The sequence below is a fragment of the Aquarana catesbeiana genome, linkage group LG02 (genome assembly GCF_042186555.1).
Source record: "Aquarana catesbeiana isolate 2022-GZ linkage group LG02, ASM4218655v1, whole genome shotgun sequence".
Lineage (NCBI taxonomy): Eukaryota > Metazoa > Chordata > Amphibia > Anura > Ranidae > Aquarana > Aquarana catesbeiana.
The window spans coordinates 524,097,925-524,121,991 of NC_133325.1; the positions used below are offsets into that span (position 1 = coordinate 524,097,925).

Genomic DNA, 24,067 nt, shown 5'->3' on the forward strand with positions numbered 1-24,067 from the left:
TCCTCGTTTTGTCAGATCAAACGTTCCCAGAGATCCAGAAAAAAAGTCTTTGGATCATCTCTTGTCTCAAAAGGTGATATCGGTGGTCCCCGTGGAAGAGCAAAGGTTAGGGTTTTATTCAAACCTTTTCACGGTACCAAAACCAAACGGGGATGTCAGACCGGTTTTTGAATATCCGCTCTTTTCGCATGGAGTCAATCCGATCAGTGGTCTACATTCTACAAGGTGGAGAACTGCTAGCGTCAATCGACATCATGGATTTTTTTTTTTTCCTATTTTTCCCGCTCACCAGAAATGTCCACGCTTCGAGATTGAAAATCTTCATTTTCAGTTTGTAGCTCTGCCTTTCGGTCTAGCTACTGCACCTCGAGTGTTTACAAAGGTCCTGGCTCCCCCTTTAGCCAGTTCAAGGGCTCAGGGTATAACAATTCTAGCTTACTTAGACAATCTACTCTTGATAGATTAGTTGGTAGCCCGCTTAAACCAAAGTTTGGTCACCGCAGTCAGCTACCTGGAATACCTAGGTTGGATTCTCAACCTAGAGAAATCCTCTTTAAACCCATCAAGGAAATTGCAGTATTTGGGCCTAATCATAGATACAGTTCAGAAGAGGGTGTTTTTGCCTCAGGCAAAGATCAGTTCCATAAGGGAACTGATTCAGGTGGTCAAAGAAAAGAAAAATCCTTCTATTCGATTTGCATGAGATTGTTGGGAAAGATGGTGGCTTCATTCGAGGCCGTTCCTTATGCTCAGTTTTATTCGAGGCTGCTGCAAAACAGTATCCTGTTAACTTGGAACAAGAAGGTCCAAGCTCTAGACTTCCCAATGCGTTTATCCCCAAAAGTACGTCAAAGCCTCAGTTGGTGGTTGATAACCAAGAATCTCCAAAAAGGAAAATCATTTCTACCATTGACCTGGAAAGTAGTAAAAGATGCCAGCCTTCTGGGCTGGGGAGCAGTCCTAGAAGAAGAGTCTGTGCAGGGAAGATGGTCCAAATCAGAAATGACCTTGTCCATCAATATTCTAGAGATTCGGGCGGCTCGTCTGGCCCTGAAAGCCTGGACGCTCAGATTACGGAATTGTGCTGTCCAGATCCAATCCGACAACAGTGGCCCATATCAATCACCAAGGGGGCACGAGAGGTCGCGCGGCCCAGAAAGAGGTGAATCACATCCAATATGTCAAAGATAGGTAATTCCGGACGTGGATCTGTTTGCGTTCAGGTTCAAGATCGACAACTTTGTGCCAAGGACAAAGGATCCGCTGGGAACAGATGCCTTGGTTTTTCCGTGGGATCAGTTTTCACTGATCTTTGCGTTCCCTCCTGTTGTGCTGCTTCCACGCCTTCTTCGCAGAATCAAGCAGGAAGGGAAGGAGGTGATTCTTGTGGCCCAGGAGATCTTGGTATGCAGAGATTGTAAAGATGGCGGTAGGGGACCCATGGACCCTACCACCACGGCCAGACCTTCTTTCGCAAGGTCCAGTATTCCATCCTACCTTACAAACGCTAAATTTAACGGTTTGGCTATTGAGACCCACATTCTGAAAGACCGTGGGCTGTCAGGTTCAGTAGTTTCTACTTTGGTTAATGTTAGGAAACCAACCTCCAGAGTCATACAGTACCTGACCACGAGATTGTGTTTCCAGCGCGATTCCATCACGCTGGTTCTCGGCGACAGAGTACTGTGCATGTCGTGCTGGCTCGCTGATCGGGAAAGGAAAACTTTTTTCCTTTCGCGATGAGAGACAGGCAGCGCTGACAGCTGTCTGGTATGAATCATGAGGGGGAATGCGGCGCCAAATTTTAAATGAAAAAACCGGCGTGGGTTCCCCCCCAGGGGTATACCAGGTCCTTAGGTCTGGTACGGATTGTAAGGGGAACCCCCTATGCCGAAAAATCGGTGTGGGGGTCCCCCCTAAAAATCAATACCAGACCCTTATCCGAACACGCAGCCCGGCTGGTCAGGAAGGGGGGTGGGGACGAGCGAGCGCCCCCCCCCCTCCTCCTGAGCCGTACCAGGCCTCGTGCCCTCAACATGGGGGGGTGGGCGCTTTGGGTCAGCGAGCCAGCTCGGCGCTTCCTCCCGCGACAGGGTTCGCAGGTGTCAAATCTTGCAGATAAATGCGGCGAGATTGACACAATATCGCGGTCACCTACTGTATATCATATTATAGAGTCTGGAAAGGCATATGTCTCCTGGTGTGAATCTAGGGGTTGGCACCCCAGGAAATATGTCATAGGTAGGATCCTTGAATTTATACAGATGCGATTTAGAAATGAAGCTGGCCTTGAGTACTATCAAAGGCCAGGGTTCTGCCTTATCAGTATTTTTTTCTACGACCACTTGCTTCACATTCTCTGGTTCGTAGCTTTATTCAGGGGGTAACGCGGCTTAATCCTCCGGTTAGGTCACCCCTGAACCCTTGGGACTTGAATTTTTAGTCCTGTCGGCATTACAGAAACAGCCTTTTGAGCTGATACGAGATATTCCCTTTGTCCTTTTGACAAGGAAATTCGTTTTTCTGGTTGCCATATCTTCTGCAAGAAGAGTATCAGAGTTAGCTGCTCTTTCTTGTAAAGAGCCATATTTGATTATTCATAAGAATAAGGTTGTATTACGTCCTCATCCTAATTTCCTACCGAAGGTAGTGTCAGGTTTTCATTTAAACCAGGATATTGTTCTACATTCATTTTTCCCAAAACCTCGTTCTGCGGAAGAAAGGTCACTACATTTTCTTAATGTGGTGAGAGCAGTCAAGGTCTACTTGAAGGTGACTGCTCAGATTCGTAAAACCGATGTTTTGTTTGTGTTGCCAGAAGGTCCTAAGAGGACAGGCGGCATTGAAATCTACTATTTCTAAATGGATTCGTCAAGTGATTGTTCAAGCTTATGGTTTAAAGAGGAAAATTCCACCTTTTCATATTACAGCGCACTCCACCAGGGCTGTTAGTACTTCCTGGGCAGTGCATCACCAAGCCTCCATGGCTCAAATCTGCAAGACCACAACTTGGTCTTCAGTCCATACATTTACCAGATTCTATCAAGTATATGTAAAAGGTCATGAGGATGCAGTGTACTATAGGCAGCAGTATAAGTCCTCTAGTCTTAGTGCCCTACTTTTGTTGTGTCTCCCTCCCTTCAGTTGGCATTGCTATGGGACATCCCACATAGTAACTACTGTGGCTCTGTGTCTCGTGATGTACGATAACAAAATAGGATTTTTAAAACTGCTTACCTGTAAAATCCTTTTCTTTTGAAGTACATCATGGGACACAGAGGACCCTTCTTTTTGGTATATACGTGTATTGCTTTGCTACAAAACTGAGGTACTCCCAGTAGTGGCAGGGGTTATTTAGGGAGTGGACTTCTCGTCTTAGGGTGTGCCAGTGTCCATCACCTGAAGTTGGCCTATAGCCCACATAGTAACTACTATGGCTCTGTGTCCCCTGATGTGCTTCAAAGAAAAGGATTTTACAAGTAAGCTGTTTTAAAAATCCTATTTTTTCACAAAATAGAGCAAGAGTAATTTGGTGATTCTTCTGGCACCAAACTGGTCCAGAAGAACTTTATACGCAGACATGCTCAGACCTCTTGCAGAAGACGTCTCTTCCCAATAGGCCAAATCTGCTAACTCGGGGCCCTCTGTTTAAACCAGTTTCATAGTCCTCTGTCCTAACGGGTGAAGGGGGTTCTGTGTCTGTGATTCATACCTTGCTAAAAGCAAAAAAAGTATCTTTCAGTAAGATTTATTATTGTACCTGGAAATCTTCCTTTGGTGTCAGTGCAGTCAATGCCACCCCAGAGATTACTCTTTGCCTGGCTTTCTGGCCTTTCTAAAAATACAGTGCCTTCCAAAAGTATTCACCCCCTTGACTTTTTACCTATTTTGTTACATTACAACCTTTAGTTTATTTAAAAAAAAAAAATGAATTATATGTGATGGATCAGAACACAATAGTCTAAGTTGGTGAAGTAAAATTAGAAAAATATATACATAAACCTTTTTTCAGAAATGAAAAAACTGATAATTGACATGTGCGTATGTATCCACCCCCATTGTTATGAAGCCCATAAAAAGCTCTGGTGCAACCAATTACCTTCAGAAGTCACATAATTAATGAAATGATGTCCACCTGTGTGCAATGTAAGTGTCACATGATCTGTCATTACATATACACACCTTTTTGAAAGGCCCCAGAGGCTGCAACACCTAAGCGAGAGGCACCACTAACCAAACATTGCCATGAAGACCAAGGAACTCTCCAAACAAGTAAGGGACTATGTTGTTGGGAAGTACAAGTCAGGGTTAGGTTGTAAAAATATCCAAATCTTCGATGATCCCTAGGAGCACCATCAAATCTATCATAACCAAATGGAAAGAACATGGCACAACAGCAAACCTGCCAAGAAACGGCCGCACACCAAAACTCACGGACCGGGCAAGGAGTGCATTAATCAGAGAGGCAGCACAGAGACCTAAGGTAACTCTGGAGGAGCTGCAGAGTACCACAGAAGAGACTGGAGTATCTGTGCATAGGATGACAATAAGCTGTACGCTCCATAGAGTTGGGCTTTTTTGACAGAGTGGCCAGAAGAAAGCAATTGCTTTCAGCAAAAAACAAAATGGCATATTTTGAGTTTGCGAAAAGGCATGTGGGAGACTCCCAAAATGTATGGAGGAATGTGCTCTGGTCTGATGAGACTAAAATTAAACTTTTTGGCCATCAAAGAAAACACTATGTCTGGCGCAAAACCAACACATCACAACACCCAAAGAACACCATCCCCACAGTGAAACGTGGTGGCAGCATCATGCTGTGGGTATGTTTTTCAGCAGTCGGGACTGGGAAACTGGTCAGAGTTGAGGGAAAGATGGATGGTGCTAAACACAGGGATATTCTTGAGCAAAACCTGTACCACTCTGTGTGTGATTTGAGGCTAGGACAGAGGTTCACCTTCCAGCGGGACAATGACTCCAAACACACTGCTAAAGCGACACTTGGATGGTTTAAGCGGAAACATGTAAATGTGTTGGATTGGCCTAGTCAAAGCCCAGACCTCAATCGAATGGAAAATCTGTGGTCAGACTTAAAGATTGCTGTTCACAAGCGCAAACGATCCAACTTGAAGGAGTTGGAGCAGTTTTGAAAGGAGGAATGGGCAAAAATCCCAGTGGTAAGATGTGGCAAGCTCATAGAGACTTATCCAAAGCGACTTGGAGCTGTGGTAACCGCAAAAGTTGGCTCTACAAAGTATTGACTTTGGGGGGGGGGGGGGGGGGATAGTTATGCACGTTGACTTTTTCTGTTATTTTGTCCTATTTGTTGTTTGCTTCACAATAACAAAAAAATCTTCAAAGTTGTGGGCATGTTCTGTAAATTAAATGATGCAAATCCTCAAACAATCCATGTTAATTCCAGGTTGTGAGGCAACAAAACATGAAAAATGCGAAGGGGGGGTGAATACTTTTGCAAGGCACTGTTAGTGCAGTACACCTTGTTACGAACACAGTTAATTCTTTTCCTCTAGTTGTTAACCCCTTCCCAGCCAGTGTTGGTGTAGTGACCGTGCACTGTGTTATCACTAATCACTGTATTGGTGTCACTGGTGGTATTGGTTACTCTGTACAGCCATACTATCACAGTCCCACTATAAGTCAATGATCACCACCATTAGTGCTATTTAAAAAAAACAATCCGGTATATATACACTTATTGGGATTTGTTTTGTTTTTTTTACTAAAAGACCTGTAGACGAATAAATTTTGGCCAAAATTTATAAGGAAATGTAGATTTTTTTCTCTTAAAAAATTTTTTTTTATTAAGTATGTTTTAGAGCAGAATGTAAAAAATATTTATTTTCAACATTTTTTTTGTCTTATTTTTTTTTCATTCATATAATAGAAAAATAAAAAAACACAGTTGTGATCAAATACCACCCAAAAAAAGCTCTGTGTGCAAAAATTATATAAAAGTAATTTAAGTACAGTGTTGCATGACTGTGCAATTGCCAGTTAAAGTAGCACAGTGTGGAATAGCAAACAATGCCCTGTTTATGAAGGTGGTAAAACCTTCCGAAGTGGTTAACGTACGAGCGTCTAACCCATTGTGTATGGATAAGATGGCTGTCTTCTGTACTATATTCTAAGACATGGAATTTACAGGTAAGTAAAAAAAAATCCTCTTTTTTTTATGTAACACTCAATAAATGTATTTTAATATGTGATCTCAAAATGATTCCTCCTAGTCATGTCTCTTATCTACTGACTCTTTTCCTTATCACTACCCTTTACTTCTTGCTAGTACATAGAGGTGGAAAAGGATGTAATAAATCATTTCATGAGCAGAACAGGAAAACACGCCTTGCCTTTTTTTTTTGCTGATCTGTAATTTCGCTTACTTTTGTACAGGACTCGATTCGGCCATATCCACTACAGAATGGGTGTGAGCTTTTTGAGATGTCAGAGCAGAGAGATGAGGAAACTGCTGCATTTTGTCACATGCTGGATGTGTGAGTTAATTTTTGTTCACATTAGAAAACAAATGTGTGATGGTAAGGTAGTGTGTAAATTTTATAAATGGTGCCTTTTTATATGTGATGCCCTAGTTGTAAAATGGATTGAGACTTGATCTTGATATTTTTTAGAGCCCTTACACACTGGGGCGGTTTGCAGGCGCTATTGCGCTAATAATAGCGCCTGCAAACCGACCCGAAAGTGCCGCTGCTTGCATTCCAGTGTGAAAGCCCCGAGGGCTTTCACACTGGAGCGATGCGCTGGCAGGACGGTAAAAAAAGTCCTGCCAGCAGCATCTTCGGAGCGGTGTGTATACCGCTCCTGCCCATTGAAATCAATGGGACGGCGCGGCTATACCGCCGGCAAAGAGCCTCTGCAGAGGCGCTTTGCGGTGGTATTTAACCCTTTCTCGGCCGCTAGCGGGGGGTAAAACCGCCCCGCTAGCGGGCGCATACTGACGGTAAAACGCCACTAATAATAGCGGCGTTTTACCGCCGACGCCGCCCCCCGCCCCAGTGTGAAAGGGCTCTAGATAAGTTACTTCTTATTATCTTTGATTTTACTTGTCAAGAATCTGTCTAAAAAAAACGTAGTTTAGTTTTGACTGGGTAGTTTGTGTGCTTAATCAACAACTAGTTTGGTTCCTGTATACCTCTGGGAATTCAGTTGGTGAGATTTTTGCTTTTAAGAACCCAGGCTTGTCTGCCAGCTGCACTTTTTACAACTGTGCCCTGCCCAACAGTTTTCTTTATGTTTGAGTTCTGTGAATGCAGCTGCTAGAGTGGGATTCTTCTTATTGCAGTAGGAAGCCTGAAACCCTGACAAGCAAGCTGGCATTCTAGCAGGGATGGTTAACGATTAAAATTCTTTAGGTATATAAGGAGTCAGAGGTCTAGTCACAATTTTGTATTAAATATTTTTATCCTTCTGTAATAAAACAATTCACCCAGAATCAATATTTGCATGAGAGTAGATTACCAAATATATGTGCTTATCCTTTTTGAAGTATTTTTGCACTGATCAAGTTTCACTTTCCTATTGTACGGATATAAGGCCTCATGTACACTGCTGCTGCTAAACGGACGTTTAGGAGCAGTTGGGCAATATTTTCAATGGCTCTTGAACTCTCCCCTATGTTATCTTATCAGTACATGTACATAGGGTCTTTTACAGTCCTTTCTAGGCAGTTGAGTTTAGAGGCTTTTTTTGGAATGCAAAAAAATGTGCTCAGAAGCTGAGTTTAGAGGCATTTCAAGCTCCAAACTCTTCTAAACATGGCAACATTTTTGGCTATTTTGAAAAAAAAAAAAAAATATTTTTCTTTTTTTAAAAATGATTCTGAACGCTAAAAGCGGCATGTAAACGTGGCAAAACAGACATTTTAAACGTGGGTTACTATCTGTCAAGTTAAATCGTTCAGGAGAGGTTGTAAAAACGTCCTGTGCCTTACTGAAGCCTTACTGTTGCAGAAGTGCACTTTCACTGCATTGGTATTTGCTAACGAAAGTCCTTGAAGTAATTTTAATGATGCCCACGTACTGTGACCGTGCTGTCTTTATCCAACCAGTAAACTCTACCCCTTATTTAAAACAAAATAAGATTTTGATGTAGATTTTCAAGTATATTTAATAAAATTTTAATTTTACTCTTTCACTATCCCCAATAATCGATTTCTCATTTTGCTTCTATTTTAGCCTACGCTCTTGTCAAAGTCTGACAGACCAATTACAAACAAGCATTGTCTGGAGTCCAGTTAATCTTAGTCCTGAGCACTTGGGTCCTGGGGTGAGCCTGAAAGTAACAGTGATCATTAATTTCCTAACGGATCCCCTTACTTTCACCTGTGACTGTGAGTTTATTTCTGATTTTGTTTTCTTTTTACCATGTAATGTTAATTATATAAAACTGAAAAATGAACATATTATTTCTCTTCCATTTGTTGAAGTACACAGCAAAAATCAGTAGAACTTGACCAATCGGTTATAGCGCCACCTGCCGAAATAGAATGCTAGGTACAACATGCAAAACAGTCTAGGGGTGGCCCTGCTGATGGTCCCCCCACACCTGCCAGCAAGCTCATCCAATCCCTAACCACAGCAAGTTCTGTGACAGGTCTTTCCCACATCCAGAGTAGGTGTTAGAACTTTTTGGAGAGACAAATATGACCAGCCGCTCTTGACCACCTAGACATATCTCTCCACAGATGAGTGGCACCCTGGTTATGTGGATCGGCCCTCTTTTAACTTTGGGTTTGCTGCTGGTAACATAGATTTTCTCTTGTGCATATTTGAACACCAATGGGCATGTGGACTTTTCTGGGCTCTTTTTTTTTTTCTTTTCTTTAGTTTTTACTCCTTTTTAGTTATACAAGTCACATAAATAGACCATATCGTAGCTCTGTAATCACTTTCAATGTCTGGATGGTAAGACAGGTGTATACAAGTAACAAAGTGGGACCATAATACAAGCAGCGTCATACAGCATTGAGTAAACAAGAATGAGTTAATAGAGGCATGCGAATGCTGTAGTGGCATAAGGACCCATACAACTGATGTGAATAATTGGATGCAAAAGAATCAAAAAGGCCATTATCGAGTAGGCTGTGAGGCAATGATGCATTCAACTACATACATCTATTGAAACCATGTAACTACTGAAAAATAATCACACATCACGTCGGGTGCGCACATCACTCAATATTACAATGTGATCAAAGGAATCCAGCTGTAATGTAGAACTGAGCTATGGTACTAGAGGTTATCGGGCCTCAATACTTGTGGACAGTGAACACCAAAAAATTCAGCACTGGAAAAGATTTGGAATTGCCAAAGACAGAGGTGCCAGAGCGGGAATGGATAGTCGTGGTTTTAAATGCTCCTTAAGGAGGGTCAAATTAACATGTGTGCACTAATCTTACAAACTGGGAAGGGGCTGGAAGGTCTATTTTAAGGGTTATAATTTTCTTAGCTAGGAACAACAGTCTTGAGATCAGCACTCTGATCTCATTGGTATACACTTCCACGTCTAAATTATACACCAAGGGGTCTGGAACAATTTGCATTTGGAAATCCTTATTAATGAGATCTATATTAGACTGCCAGTATCTAAATAATGTTGGAATTTTCCACAACATGTGCAGTAGATCCACTGGATCTCCTTGACATCTTGGGCAGGCAGGGCTGTCTTTGTGGCCCCACCGTGCTTCGTGGGGGTATGATATACTCTTATGTATGATAAATAAACTTTGTGTAGGTAATAGTGATATAAGCTGCAATTGCTCCAGAATTCTTTTCTGTAAGCGGTCCCCAAATCCTCCTTCCACCCTTACTTCTGGGAAGTTGTCTAGAGACCATTCCCATCCCAGGTAGAATCTGATATATTTGTGTGATTAACCCTTTATTTAACTGTTACTGTTGCAAAAGCATCCATCAGTGGAGTCTTTATCGGGGATGGGCACTTAGTTTTATCTTGGAAAATAAGCACATGGCGCAGTTGGAGCTACTAGATGAATGTTTCATTAAGGATACTGTATTCCCCTTACAATGACTTAAAGGCATGTGCAGTTGGCGTTACTGAAAAAAGTAACAAGAAAAAAAGAAAAAAAAAAAACAAGAAAAAAGTCTCATTGCGCTCTAAGTTCAGGCTCATCAAACCTTAAATCCGGGAATGAGGACCCACGGTCAGAAGGGAACTTTCAGGTATAAGATAGAGGCTCCAAGTCCAGTACTTCTATGGAGTCTTGGTTTCAGTGGGATGGATCAAGGTGGAATACATCAATATCACAGGAGAGGATGTGAGTTGTGATGGATGGATGACGGCTCAGATTGCGGTGCAGCAGGGCTCATCAGGACTGGGAATCCTCAATAACATGTGGAAAACAAAAGTGGCCACAGCGTAAACATCAATATAAGCATATATCATTTAATAAAAGCACACTTACATGTGGCTAAGCAAAGGGCTGCGATGATGGTGAAGAGCAGCACAGCCAGCCAGCACAAATGGCTGTCATGCACGGACTCCAGGACTTCCAGAAAGGGGCGGGCAGCTTCTGCAGGCTGCCTGGATCAAAACTGCAATGAGTGTGAAAAGGAGTTGTGAAAAATGAGTTTCAGAGGACCTGCCTCCTTTAAGTATGCCCAATCATGGCACAGGGATGTCTTTTTATAGCAGAAGCTGGTAATGCAGATAAGAGAGTGAATTAAATATGACAAATTAAAATGGACCAATCAACTGGCAGGGGAGGGGGATCAGTGCATGGCAGTTAAAGCACACAATTCTAAAACTCTGCATCTCTGAGACAACTTGAAACAATTGAAATGGGGTAAGATAATTGTAAACAGTGGGGAAGAGGTTTGTATGTATTGTTATTGTTACTGTCTAATTGGACAACTATGTGGCAGATGAGGTTTAATATTAAGAAATGTAAAGTTATGCACTTGGGGGCTAAGAATATGCATGCATCATACATGCTAGGGGGAGTACAACTGGGGGAATCCGTGGTGGAGAAGGATCTGGGGTTTTGGTAGATCATAAGGTCAATGATAGCATGCAATGCCAAGCTGCGGTTTCCAAAGTGGGCAAAGTCCTTTCCTGTATTAAGAGAGGTATGGACTCCAGAGAGAGAGATATAATTTTGACCCTGTTCAAATCATTAGTAAGACCTCATCTGGAATATGCAGTAAAGTTTTGGGCACCAGTTCTCAAAAAGGATATCAGGGAACTGGAGAAAGTGCAGAGAAGGGCAACCAAAGTGATAAGAGGCATGGAGGAGCTCAGCTATGAGGAAAGATTAGAGGAACTGAATTCACTCTTGAGAAGAGGAGAATAAGGGGGGGGGGGGGGGTATGATCAACATGTTCAAATGTATAAGGGGCCCATATAGTGAACTTGGTGCTGAGTTATTCTCTTTATGGTCAACACAGAGGAGATGGGGGCACTTTTTTACGTCTAGAGGAAAAGAGATTTTATCTCCAAATACGGAACGGTTTCTTCACAGTAAGAGCTGTGAAAATGTAGATTAGACTCCCGCCAGAGGTGGTTCTGGCCAGCTCAGTAGATTGCTTTAAGAAAGGCCTAAATACTTTCCTAAATGTACATAATATAACTGGGTACTAACATTTATAGGTAAAGTTGATCCAGGGAAAATCTGATTGCCTCTTGGGGGATCAGGAAGGATTTTTTTCCCCCTGCTGTAGCAAATTGGAGCATGCTCTGCTGGGTTTTTTTGCCTTCCTCTGGATTAACTGTGGGTATAAAATTGGGTATATTGGATTGTACAATATTTTTTTTTATTTATTGTTTTTAAGGTTGAACTGGATGGACTTGTGTCTTTTTTCAACCTGCCTAACGATGTAACTATATAACACCTGATGGGTAAGCCCATGGGAGATCTAAAAGCAAATACTAGGAGAAGAGACAATAAAATATTCTCATGTATCTCAGATCATTGTTGCTCACATGAGGGATGCTAAGCAAGGGAGCACAAGAGCAGAAAACAAATGGGAGACAAAACAGTACTACCAATGTAAGGTATTAGTGGTCTTTTTTGCCTTCCTTTTAATTTGTGAGTATTCATACACAATTTCTCTGCATATATAATTCAGATTTCTTAAGTTTCACTTTATTCATTTCTTTTCTAATTATTTTTATTTTTTGTTTTATTTATGATTGTATTTTTGTCTATTCGCTGACACCTGGTTGGGATTCACTCCAGTATACATTGGTAGTACTGTTTTGTCTCCCATTTTTTCATTGCCCTTGTGCTCCCTTGCTTTGCATTCCTCATGGGAGCCACAACGATATGAGATCCATGGGAATATTCTATTATCTTCTCTCCTGGTATTTTCTTTTAGATCTCCAATGGGCTTATCCAATCAGGTGTAACAATACCTACAAACCTCTTCCTCACTGTTTACAATTATCTTCCCCTATTTCAATTGTTTCCGGTGGTCTCAGATATGCTGAGTTTTAGTGTTTTTGTACTCTGTTTTTGTGTTTTTTTTTAATTGTGTGCTTTTTTTTAACTGCCATGCACTGTTCCCCCTCCCTTGCCAGTTGATTGGCCAATTTTAATTTGTCATAATCAGTTCACTCTCCCACCTGCATTACCAGCTTCCAGCTACTGTTATAAGACATCCCTGTCCCATGATCCGGCATACTTGAAAAAGGAGGCAGGTCCTCTGAAACACAACCCCTTTTCACCCTTGATGGTTGACGTTTTGATCTAGTTAGCCTGCAGACGCTGCCTGCCCCTTCTGGCAGTCCTGGAGTCCGTGCATGACCGCTATTTATGCTGGCTAGATGTACTGCTCTTCACCAACTTCAGTTTAGTAAAGCCCTTCTCTTAGCCACATGTAAGTGTGCTTTTATGCTTTTATAAAATAATATATGCTCATATTGATGTTTGCGCTGTGGCCACTTTTGTTTTCTGCATGTGCAGTTATCGAGTAAATTGCACCCCTGCCTGATATCAAGAATCAAAGCCTTCTAATTTATTCAGCTCTTTGTAGAAGGCATTATCTCACAAAGGAGTATTTATGGGGTTGCCTTCATGTTTTATAGTTTTCTGCATTTCCATCCTTACTTTTTGCATGAGAATGAGGCCTGGCTATTGGGACATATGAGTAAAGTTACTGGTTTCCAACTGTGCCATAAAATGAATAACGAGCAGCAAGAGGTAGGAGGATAGCTTGAATAGGCTTGACTCTGTTAATTACTCCCCATCCAGCAAAATGCTGTAACTGAGCCACTATGAAATAAAGCTTGGCATGTGGTACCGCTAGGGCCCCTCTATCTTTAGGTAACTGCAAATCAGGATCCGATACAAAGTCTATTTTTATAAACAAAAGTTGTGAGATCCAGATAGGCGAATTGTGTAGAATAGTAGAATAGGGGTCTCCAAATTATGGCACTCCAGTTGTTCAGGAGCTAAAATTCCCATCGAGCCTACTCATGTCTGTAACAACACATTAACGAATTGGCGCATACACACCAAGTCTGGTGTCAGCCCACAGGGTTATTTAAAAACCATGTGAGGGAGAAAAAACAATAAATATACATAAAAAAAGCATAAAAAAGGCTTAAACTAAGTCCATAATGTCCATACAAGTACATCTTGAAAGGCAGCTCAGTAAGAAGCAGCTCTAGAACAGCTCTAGAACAACTGAGGAAGCACAATCTGACTGCAGTGAGTCAGGAAATGTAATACAAGTATGAATACTGATACTCGCAAAGGTTAAACCTCAAAAGGCATGGAGCACAAAAGTGCAAGAGCGTCTGTGGGACTGGGCATCAGGATGCCTTCTGTGGTGTGGCACTCGGGAGGACCTCGCCAGAGGGTGCCAACGCTTCCTGGAGTCTTGGAACACACAGGGAGCCGATGATGATGTCACTTCCAAGACTCCAGGAATCGGCACCCACCGGCATGGTCCTCCCGAGTGCTACACCGCAGAAGCCATCCTGATGACCAGTCTCAGAGACGCTCTTGCACTTTTGATGTTTTTCCTTTTGTGAGTACCAGTATTCATACTTGTATTAAATTACCCGACTTACTGCACTCAGAATAGTGCTTGTGCTTCCTCCTCAGCTACTCATGTCTCAAGCAACCCTCTTATAAAATTCCTAATGCTCCAGGACCTGGTGCTTCTTCCCCTAAGCGGTATCGACAGCCTCAGCCGTCTGGGTTTAAAAGACCCCAGGGTCAGAAGAAACCCTGGACCCAAAAGACACCCAAGCCCAACTCCAAGTCTACCTTGTGAAGGGGCGCCCCCGCTCTCACAGGTGGGGGGCAGGCTTCGGCTGTTTGGGGAGGCCTGGGAAGAACTGGTTCAAGACAGATGGGTCATTTCCACTATAAAATACGGTTACAGAATAGAGTTCCGGGAGATCCCCCCCCCCCCCCCCCCCCCGAATCGTACTCAAGGGTTCCGTCAGATCCAGAGAAAAGAAGATGCCTATTCCTAGATTTACACCATCTGCTGATGCAGGGGGTAATTGTAAAGGTTCCGCACAAGGAAAGATTCAAGGGGTTTTACTCAAACCTATTTACCGTGCCAAAACCAAATGGGGAAGCAAGGCCCATTTTGGACCTCAAGGCTCTCAACTTCTTTGTAGACGTCCGATCCTTCCGCATGGAGTCGGTTCGTTCAATAATAAAATCCCTGAGAAAGGGAGACTATTTAGCGTCCATAGATATCAAGGACGCGTACCTTCATGTGCTGATCTTCGTCCACATCAAAGGTTCTTACGCTTCGCTGTAGAGGGCAGTCATTTCCAATTTGTGGCACTACCTTTCGGTCTGGCCACGGCCCCCAGAGTTTTCACAAAGATTCTGGCCCCGGTGTTGGCTTCCCTAAGGTCTCAGAAAATCTCCCTAGTAGGATATCTGGACGATCTTCTTCTAAGGGAATGCTCTCGCCCCATACTCGTTCAAAACGTGTCAAGAACAGTACGGGTTTTACAACACCTAGGTTGGATGCTAAATATGGACAAGTCAGCTCTTTGTCTGACCCAAGCCTTGGTGTATCTGGGTCTGGTCTTGGACACTGCCCAAGAAAAGGTGTTTCTTCCTCCCCTAAAGGTGGCCTCCATAGTGGAACTTGTACAGAAGGTGAAAAAAGAACTAACACCTTCTGTTCGCTGTGCATGAGGTTACTGGGCAAGATGTTGTCATCCTTCAACGCAGTGCCATATGCACAGTTCCACTCCAGAGTGTTCCAGAACAGTATTCTAAAGGCCTGGGACAAGTCAGCTCGAACCCTGGATCAGCCTATGGTTCTATCTCCACAGGTTCTATGGAACCTCTCTTGGTGGTTAAGAACCAGCAACTTGAAAAGAGGGAAATCTTTCCCACCAGTAGCCTGGAAGGTCGTAACCACGGACGCCAGTCTTCTCGGTTGGGGAGCAGTCCTATAGGAAGCGTCTGTTCAGGGAATATGGTCACAGACAGAAAGGACTCTGCCCATCAATCTATTGGAGATTCGGGCAGCTCGGGGGTCTTCCTGTCAGAGTCCAGTCCGACAACTCCACGGTGGTGGCATATATCAACCACGAGGGAGGTACCAGGAGTCGGGCAGCCCAAAGAGAAGTAGAAGTAGTCCAGACCTGTTTTCTCAAGGGCCCATATTCCATCCTTCTTTATGGTTGCTGAATTTGATGGCCTGGCTATTGAGACCAGACTATTGAAAGACCATGGTATTATGGGTTCAGTCTTGTCTACTTTGATAAACGCTAGAAAGTCAGTTTCTAGAGCTATCTATTATAGAGTCTGGAAGTCATACATTTCTTGGTGTGAGGAAAGAAAATGGAACCCTCGTAGGTATACGATTGGAAGAGTTCTCTCCTTTCTTCAAGCAGGAGTAGACTTACAGCCCGCTTTAGGGACAATTAAAGGACAGATTTCAGCCTTATCTTTTTTTTTTTTCCAAAGACCAATTGCATCCCATTCTTTGGTGCGAACCTTTGTCAAGGAAGTAACACACCTGAGGCTGCCACTTAAACCACCTTTATGTCCCTGGGACCTAAATTTGGTACTGTCAGCCTTACAGAGTCAACCGTTTGAACCTATTAGGCATATTCCTTTTGTCCTATTGACCAGAAAATTCGTTTTTTTGGTGGCTATAACATCGGCTAGAAGGGTGTCAGAATTGGCTGCCCTTTCTTGCAAAGAACCTTTTATGATTCTTCATCAGGACAGAGTGGTCATGCGCCCTCGTCCGGATTTTCTACGGAAGGTGGTTTCCAAATTTCATTTGAATCAGGATATCATTTTACCTTCCTTTTTTCCAAACCCTAGGACTAGGGAGGAAAGATCGCTTCACTCACTGGATGTGGTGAGGGCGATAAAGGTTTACTTGGAAATGTCAGCTTCCTTTCGGAAGACTGACTGTTTTTTTGTCTTGCCTGAGGGTCCTAAAAAAGGACAGCCGGCAACAAGTTCAACTATATCCAGGTGGATTCGTCAGACTATTATCCAGGTGTATGGATTAAAGCGCAGGGTTCCACCCTGGGATTTAAAAGCACACTCCACTAGAGGGATTAGTGCATCATGGGCAGTACACCAACAGGTGTCTTTGGCTCAGGTTTGCAAAGCGGCCGCTTGGTCTTCAGTTCATACGTTCACCAGGTTTTACCAGGTGGATGCGAGATCTCAAAAAGAGGCTGTTTTTGGCCACAGCGTGTTGCAGGCAGCTTTATAGTCTCAGGCCCGTTGGGCTTAGGGATAATGTGTACCCCTACCCCCCCTCAGGTGCATTGCTTCAGGACATCCCACATAGTCATTATTATGGTGCTCTGTGTCCCGTGATGTACGATAAAGAAAAATGGATTTTTAAAACAGCTTACCTGTAAAATCCTTTTCTTGAAGTACATCACGGGACACAGAGGTCCCTCCCCTCTTTCTTGGATCGTCATTGCTTGCTACAAAACTGAGTTACTTCCGGTATAGGAGGGGTTATATGGGAGGAACAGTCTAACTATTGATTTCCAGTGTCCAATCACCTAAAGGTAAGCGTATAACCCACATAGTCATTATTATGGTGTTCTGTGTCCCGTGATGTACTTCAAGAAAAGGATTTTACAGGTAAGCTGTTTTAAAAATCAGTTTTTTTGCTAGAAAATTACTTAAAACCCCCAAACATTATACATTTTTTTTCCTAACACCCTAGAGAATAAAATGGCGGTCATTGCAATACTTTTAGTCACACCGTATTTGCGCAGCAGTCTTACAAGCGCACTTTTTTTTGGAAAAAAAAATAAGACAACAGTAAAGTTAGCCCAATTTGTTTTTATATTGTGAAAGATAATGTTACGCCGAGTAAATTGATACCCAACATGTCACACTTCAAAATTGCGCCCGCTCGTGGAATGGCGTCAAACTTTTACCCTTAAAAATCCCCATAGGCGACGTTTAAAAAATTCTACAGGTTGCCTGTTTTGAGTTAGAGGAGGTCTAGGGCTAGAATTATTGCTCTCGCTCTAACGATCGCGGTGATACCTCACATGTGTGGTTTGACCACCGTTTTCATATGCGGGTGCTATTCACGTATGCGTTCGCTTCTGCGCGTGAGCTCGTCAGGGCAGGGCGCTTTAAAAATTTTTTTCTTTCTTGTTTATTTTATTTGATTTAGTTTATTTTTACATTGTTTTAAAAAAAAAAAAAAAATTGCGTCACTTTTTATTCCTATTACAAGGAATGTAAACATCCCTTGTAATAGAAAAAGCTTGACAGGTCCTCTTAAATATGAGATCCGGGGTCAAAAAAAAAAAAAAATTGCCTTTAAGACGTATCGGCGGAAGTGATGTTTTGACGTCGCTTCCGCCCTGCTATGGTATGGAAACGGATGGGGGCCATCTTAGCCTCACTCGTATCCATACCCAGCCACGGATAGGACCCAATCTCCTCCGCCGCTACCTATGGCTCTGGTAAGTGGCAGAGGGCGCAGGAGAGCGGCGGCAGAGACCACCATTATCGTTAACCGAACCGCCGCTTGAAGAGATGGATACCTCGGTTGTGGCAGCTGCTGCTACCATTACCGAGAGATCCCTCTTCAAAGTCAGGACATATATAGTCGTGCGGCGGTCGGTAAGTGGTTGAAGCACAAAACTGTTTTTTTTTTTTTTCCCCAAAAAAGTCATGTTTTCAAATGTCAGATTTGGCCTGGTTGGTAAGTGGTTAATAGCCTCTGCAAATGTATCCACAGCCAAGGCAAAGAGGCCTCCTCCTCTCATATTGGGCAACCCTGCCTCAAACCCCAGTGAAAGGGGGAAAAAATCTGCAACTGTGCCATTAATTTGCATACAAGCCCTAGGGCTGGAGTACAGCAGTTGAACCCATCTTATAAAGTTATCTCCCAAGCCAAAAAGACTTAAAACCTCCCAGAGATGGGTCTACTCCGAAGAGTCAAACATAGAAAAATCCCCGTCCCTGGAGTGACATAGGGAAGATCAGATAGTTTCAAAAGGCTAGAAGAGTACATGTCTGAGGCCTGAAGGCACCATGGTGCTTTTCATACTCTGCACACATAATAAACATAATGGCAATACTCTGCTCATTACACACACAACCATCGCCTCTGCATATCGAAAAAGAAAAAAGAAAATTTCATGCAGGAACAAACGTGGGGAAGAAAAGTATGCCTGTGAGGGTCTCAGTAATGTTGACATATTCAGAAAGAATCTATAACAAATCTCTGTAGAAAAGCTGAGTCCGCAGTAATCACCTGCTCTTAGCATATATTTCAATGGATAATATTAGAAGTTGTAGCTGTGGATATGGACCAGAAGAAGTGGCTTAAGAGGGACTGTTCAAGGAGTGTAGATGTTGCTTGTTCTTGTCTAGCCTTTGCAAAACCGCTTTTGTATTGCTGAAGAAGTGATTTTCCCAACTATAACTATTCCCTACTATTCTGAGCCCAGCTGGATAGAGCATGGCATACGAGATTTGTAAACAAAAAAAAAAAAAAACAAAAAAAAAAAAAAAACCTGCGCTAAAGTGCTTACTACAAAGATAAATGTAAGACAGCATCCCTCACCATCATTTGAACACCAACAATGCAAAACGTTTGAATCAAATGTAATATATAATAAATAAAAATAAGTAATAAAATCTCTTTAAACTTTTAATTCTAAAGAAATCCTGTGTGAATAACAATTAGAAATGAACAATAAAAAAATTGGAAAAATCACACCTAGAGTGTCAAAAAAACCCCCAAAACACACAAATATATAAAGTGGTTTAAATCCGTAACATAAAGTCCCTATGTGTCGACACACCATGCTTCAAAACTTGAGACTTGTGTTTAGAGAATAATCCTCCAGGTGCATACCAAGACTAATGGACCCAACAGATTAAGAGATCCCACAGCGCTTCAATATTTTATCCAAAAAGCAGCCAGGAACACTCTCATCACAAACAGCAGCCCCCCGTCGTTAACAACTCAGCCATGTGTCACAGAAAGAAGCGCCATAGAGAAGTATTTAGGTTGAAGCATTTTTTTTAAAAAAGCATGTTGTTTTGACACTTATGCATTTTGTCACTGATTTAAAGCACTTTATATGTTTGTTTATTTTTTTTATTGTTTTTTTTTTTTTTTTTACACTGTAGGTGTGATTTTTTTTTTTTTTTTTTTAATTGTTATTTTTCTGTTTGTTATTCACACATGCTTTTTCATAATTAGAGTTTAAAGAGTTAGTGCAACACATTTATTTGACTTATACAAAATTTGTAAACGCTGAAGGCACCTTTTTACATCGGCATACTGTGCTCACTATTTTTGGACCCCTTTGGAAAAGCTTGGGAAAAAAAAAAACCTTGAGCCACTGTGCTCTGTTTCCTTTAGTATGAGCCATGGAGGATGTTTTCTCAATCTTTGTTTTATAGTAGTTTGAGAGTGGGTTCCAGGCCCCCTTTGTGTCTCCTGTGTGCTTCTCTCCCTCCCCATATCGCTCCACTTAACCTATGTGCTGGGGCTCCAAGAACAGACACATCGTCCAGCACTGCAGCATCCTGGTCTGTACCATGTGAAGAAGACTCGTCTGAGAATGAAGAGCATTTTGTTTTTTAGTTCTGTGCTTTCCTGGATGATATATAGACACAGCTGCCTGTCCCCTAGTAACTCCAGAGGTTCTCCATTTTCAGATGAAGTTTCTCTTTCATATAGTGTGTGTGTGTGTGTGTGTGTGTGTGTGTGTGTGTGTGTGTGTGTGTGTGTGTATCAATTTTCTGTTTGCCAGTGGCTTTCAAAGGACTGAAAAAAATATTTTTTTTTTCTGATAAGGCCAAAGTCCAGGCAAAGAGCCTAAATACACAATGGTAAATCATACTGGATATGTGAATTGTTTTTTTCCGCCAAAATATTTGTAAATTCTTCTGGGCAACCCTTGGTATTTAGGCACACCTGGCAGAGAGCAGATCCATGTTGCTTTAAAGTGGATGTAAACCCACCACTCATGATTTTAAACTCTTGCCATCATACTAAAAGATATATGTATACATCCCTTCTGCCGCCATCCCTACCTGTTAAGTCACCCCTTCACACACAGCCCCGCAAATCTCCAGATTCGATGGGTGGTTCTATGCTCCGGTGGGCGGAGTCATGATGTCACTAGACTCCCTGCCCACCTCTACACTTGTCAGCAGTGGCTCAGCCCTTCCTTCTCTGAGCTGGCCGCTCAGCTACCGGCTAATTGCCAGCTCTCATCTCTCTCCACAGTTAACCAGCTGTTGTGGATCTGCTCGTCAGTCCCGCCTACTTAAAGATCTCCATCTCACTTCATTCCTGCCTTCGCCTTGGTCACATCACAAGAAACCATCTCCTGCGTTCCTGTTTAAAGACTGGCTTTGCTGACATCCCTTCTGGATGCTTGCTGTTCCTCTACTTTTATGCCTGACTTCTAGCCTGGCTGATTACCTGATCTGGTTACTGAACTCTGGCTTGGCTGATTACCCGATCTGGTTACTGAACGCTGGCTTGGCTAACTACCTGATTCGGTTACGGGACTCTGGCTATGCTTTGACTACGCTTACTCTATTTACCTTTTTATTTTTATTAATAAACAAGTGTGATTTTACTGTACTTCTGTTGGCCAGCTAGCGTCGCGAGGATGAACCTTGCGATTTTTATGATAAGTGTGCGCACGGGACACAGATCGCATTCTGGGCAGAAGCAAAGCACACTCACTGCCCCCTGTGACTCCTGTGCATGTAGAAGGACTTCTCTTACCCGTGCAAATGGCTATTATTTACATCAGGAGCTGCTCGTTCTAAGGCAAAAAACCCTTAAATGTGTGAAGAAAAAAGTTAAGTGATTAATTAAACCTCACTCTAGTGCCTTATAACGAGCAACTCCTGCGCATGTGCCACATTCTTAGAACACAGGCTGTGAGAGGGAGATGTGAAGCTGGGTCTGCTCCTGCATGAGATAAGAAAATGAGCTATCGCCCACAGCACAAGGAAGAAACAGAAACCTATTTCTCTGTGTCCTTTTTTTTTTCCAACTGAAAAAAAGATAAGAGGATTGTTTAGAGCTGGATTAACTCTTCGTGCCAAGACTGGGCACAGATGACATGACATCCTGTACTCTACAAGGTACAAGTCTTCATTAAAAACATTTTTTCGGGTTTACATCCACATCCATTAATTAAAGCACACACTCCTGTCTTGACTCACACTGCTGATATGCAAAGATTTGTATTTAAATGTACATGCATTCAGAATGTGCAAAACTAAATGAGTCTGAAGTATTTTGAACTTTCACCCCAAGATGTGTTGCAGTACATAAAAAAAAAAGCTAAACACCAGAGCTTTGTTCCTCTTCACTGACCTTAATACTTAGCCTGAGAGTCTTCATTTAGAATTTCAGTTTTCTGTTTAACCCTTTCTCTGTCAGAGCCATGTTTTTCATTCACACAAACTAAAATACACCTTTTTACATGAGAACACAGTTAAAAACCCCAAATCTTTATTTTCTGAAAGCAGACACGCTGTATAATAAATTTGGCAGTAGTTGCATTTTTATGTCTCAAGATGTTTGCACTACTGTTTATCAAATCAAAAATTTCAGTTAAAAATAAACTTTCGGATTAAATTTTAGCGCACACAAACTCCAATATAAAACTCAGTTTTGGCAATATAAAAGAGGACCTTGCGTTAAATAAGTAGATACCACATTTATCAATCTTCAAAATTGTGCTTGCTTGGAAACCACAAAAAATTGTGGGCTCCAAAATTGACCATAGGTGACAATTTTTAAATAGCTTTGCAGGTCCTTAGTTTAGAGTTAAAGTGTTTGTAAACCTAAAAAAAAAGATAAAAAACTAAGGTCCTGTTCCTTTAAGGCATGATTAACAGCACAGTGCTTGTGCTGTGCAATTCTTCTCTTCCTAACTCGTAATAAACCTGATTGATCCTGCCAGTTCCTGTGGCCCCCTGCCTCTGCTGACCATGAAAATCATGGCTACTGAGCCCAGACTACCGTGGTCAGTTTACATGCTTTGTCATCCACAACCCTGCTCTCTCTTCTGGCACTCTTTCCCTCCTCCCTCCGTCATCATGAGATCGCTTTCCTCCCCGCCCCTCCTCTCTATTCAGCTGCATAATGCAGCACATAGGAAATCAATCCCATGCAGATATGCTGCCATTAATGAAAGTGTTTGTTAGAAATGAATAGGGGAAACACCTTTTTCTGACACTGCAGCCGTGCAATCACATGATTCCCCTGGGCTGGCCAGCCTCGCTCTATAGAGAGAAGCAGAAGGGGCGGAGATTGCCTTGTAACATCAGCTGGCCAGCAGAGGGGAATCTTGGCCCCTCCCACTTCTCTGCAAAGATCGAGGCTGGCAAGCATTGACGGATCATGTAACCACACAGCTACAGTGTCAAAAATAGAGCTTTTTTTGGTGGTATTTAATCACTACTGGGTTTTTTGGGGGGGGTTTTGCTTAATAAACTAGAAAAGTCGGAAAAGTTTGATTTGATGAAGAACAGTTATTTGCAAAATTTTAGAACAGAAACGATAAAAAAAAAGTTTTTATTTGTTTCTGTTCTAAAATCTTGCAAATAACTGTTCTAAATAAATTTAGGCCAAAATGTATTCTGCTACATTTCTTTGAAAATAACAAGTCTGTGTTTTATTATGTAGTCTGTAGGAAAGTTATAGAATCCACAAACTATGGTGTGTATGTGTGTATATCTGTGTATATACTGAAAATCAATGAATCCCGATGTGCTGACTTTTTGGTGCAACTTAGGCATGTCTTGCATGACATATGCAAGTGTTGCCGAAGTTGCTCTGGGATGTCGGCTTCAAAGTCGCCGCAGTGTGAACCGGGCCTAAAAGGTTAGATCAAAATGACAAGAGTCCATAATCAGTTTATACTATTGAAGTCTACCATCCTGAAGGCAACTAGATTATATGTAAGGCAAATTTAAAGTAAGCGTAAGAGAAAAACAATATGGTTCACTACAGAGGTAAGTATTTTATTAAATGAAAAAAAACATCAGCATATAGTTGATTCAAGGAAATTGTGCAGCTGATAGAGAAGTGTATGAAAACGGAGAAAAGGAGGACAGACGCATTATCAGTATTGCCGAAGCACAGGAAGAGGAGGAAGTGGCTAAATCCATTAAAGTGGTAGTAAAGTCAGATGGTTTTTTATCTTAATGCATTCTATGCATTAAGATAAAATACCTTCTGTGTGCAGCAGCCCCCCCTAATGCTTACCTGAGCTCTAAATCCAGTGATGTTGCAGGAGCATCTCAGCTGCTCGGGACTTCCCTCCTCATTGGCTGAGATAGCAGCATGCCGCCATTGGCTACCGCTGATGTCAGTCACACTCAGTCAGCCAATGGGGAGAGAAAGGGGGTGGGGCCAGACAGCGGCTCCGTATCTGAATGGACACAGGAAGCTGTGGCTTGGTTACCCCCATAGCAAGCTGCTTGCTGTGGGGGCACTCAACAGGAGGGAGGGACCAGAAGCATCGAAGAGGAACCAGAGAAGGAGGATCCAGGCTGCTCTGTGTAAAACCACTGCACAGAACAGGCAAGTATATGTTA

General features: G+C 42.3%; 1 protein-coding gene across 4 annotated transcripts in view; it reads left to right on the top strand.

The window, feature by feature from the left end:
* The window catches only part of PIK3C2B (phosphatidylinositol-4-phosphate 3-kinase catalytic subunit type 2 beta), a 1,217,858-nt gene that overhangs the window by 118,282 nt on the left and 1,075,509 nt on the right, over positions 1 to 24,067 (top strand). For all 4 annotated transcript variants that reach the window (XM_073615832.1, XM_073615830.1, XM_073615833.1 and 1 more), the window contains exons 3-4: positions 6,412 to 6,512; positions 8,211 to 8,365. In XM_073615832.1, the coding sequence (XP_073471933.1) occupies positions 6,412 to 6,512; positions 8,211 to 8,365 (256 nt within the window). The remainder of the gene's footprint in view (positions 1 to 6,411; positions 6,513 to 8,210; positions 8,366 to 24,067) is intronic.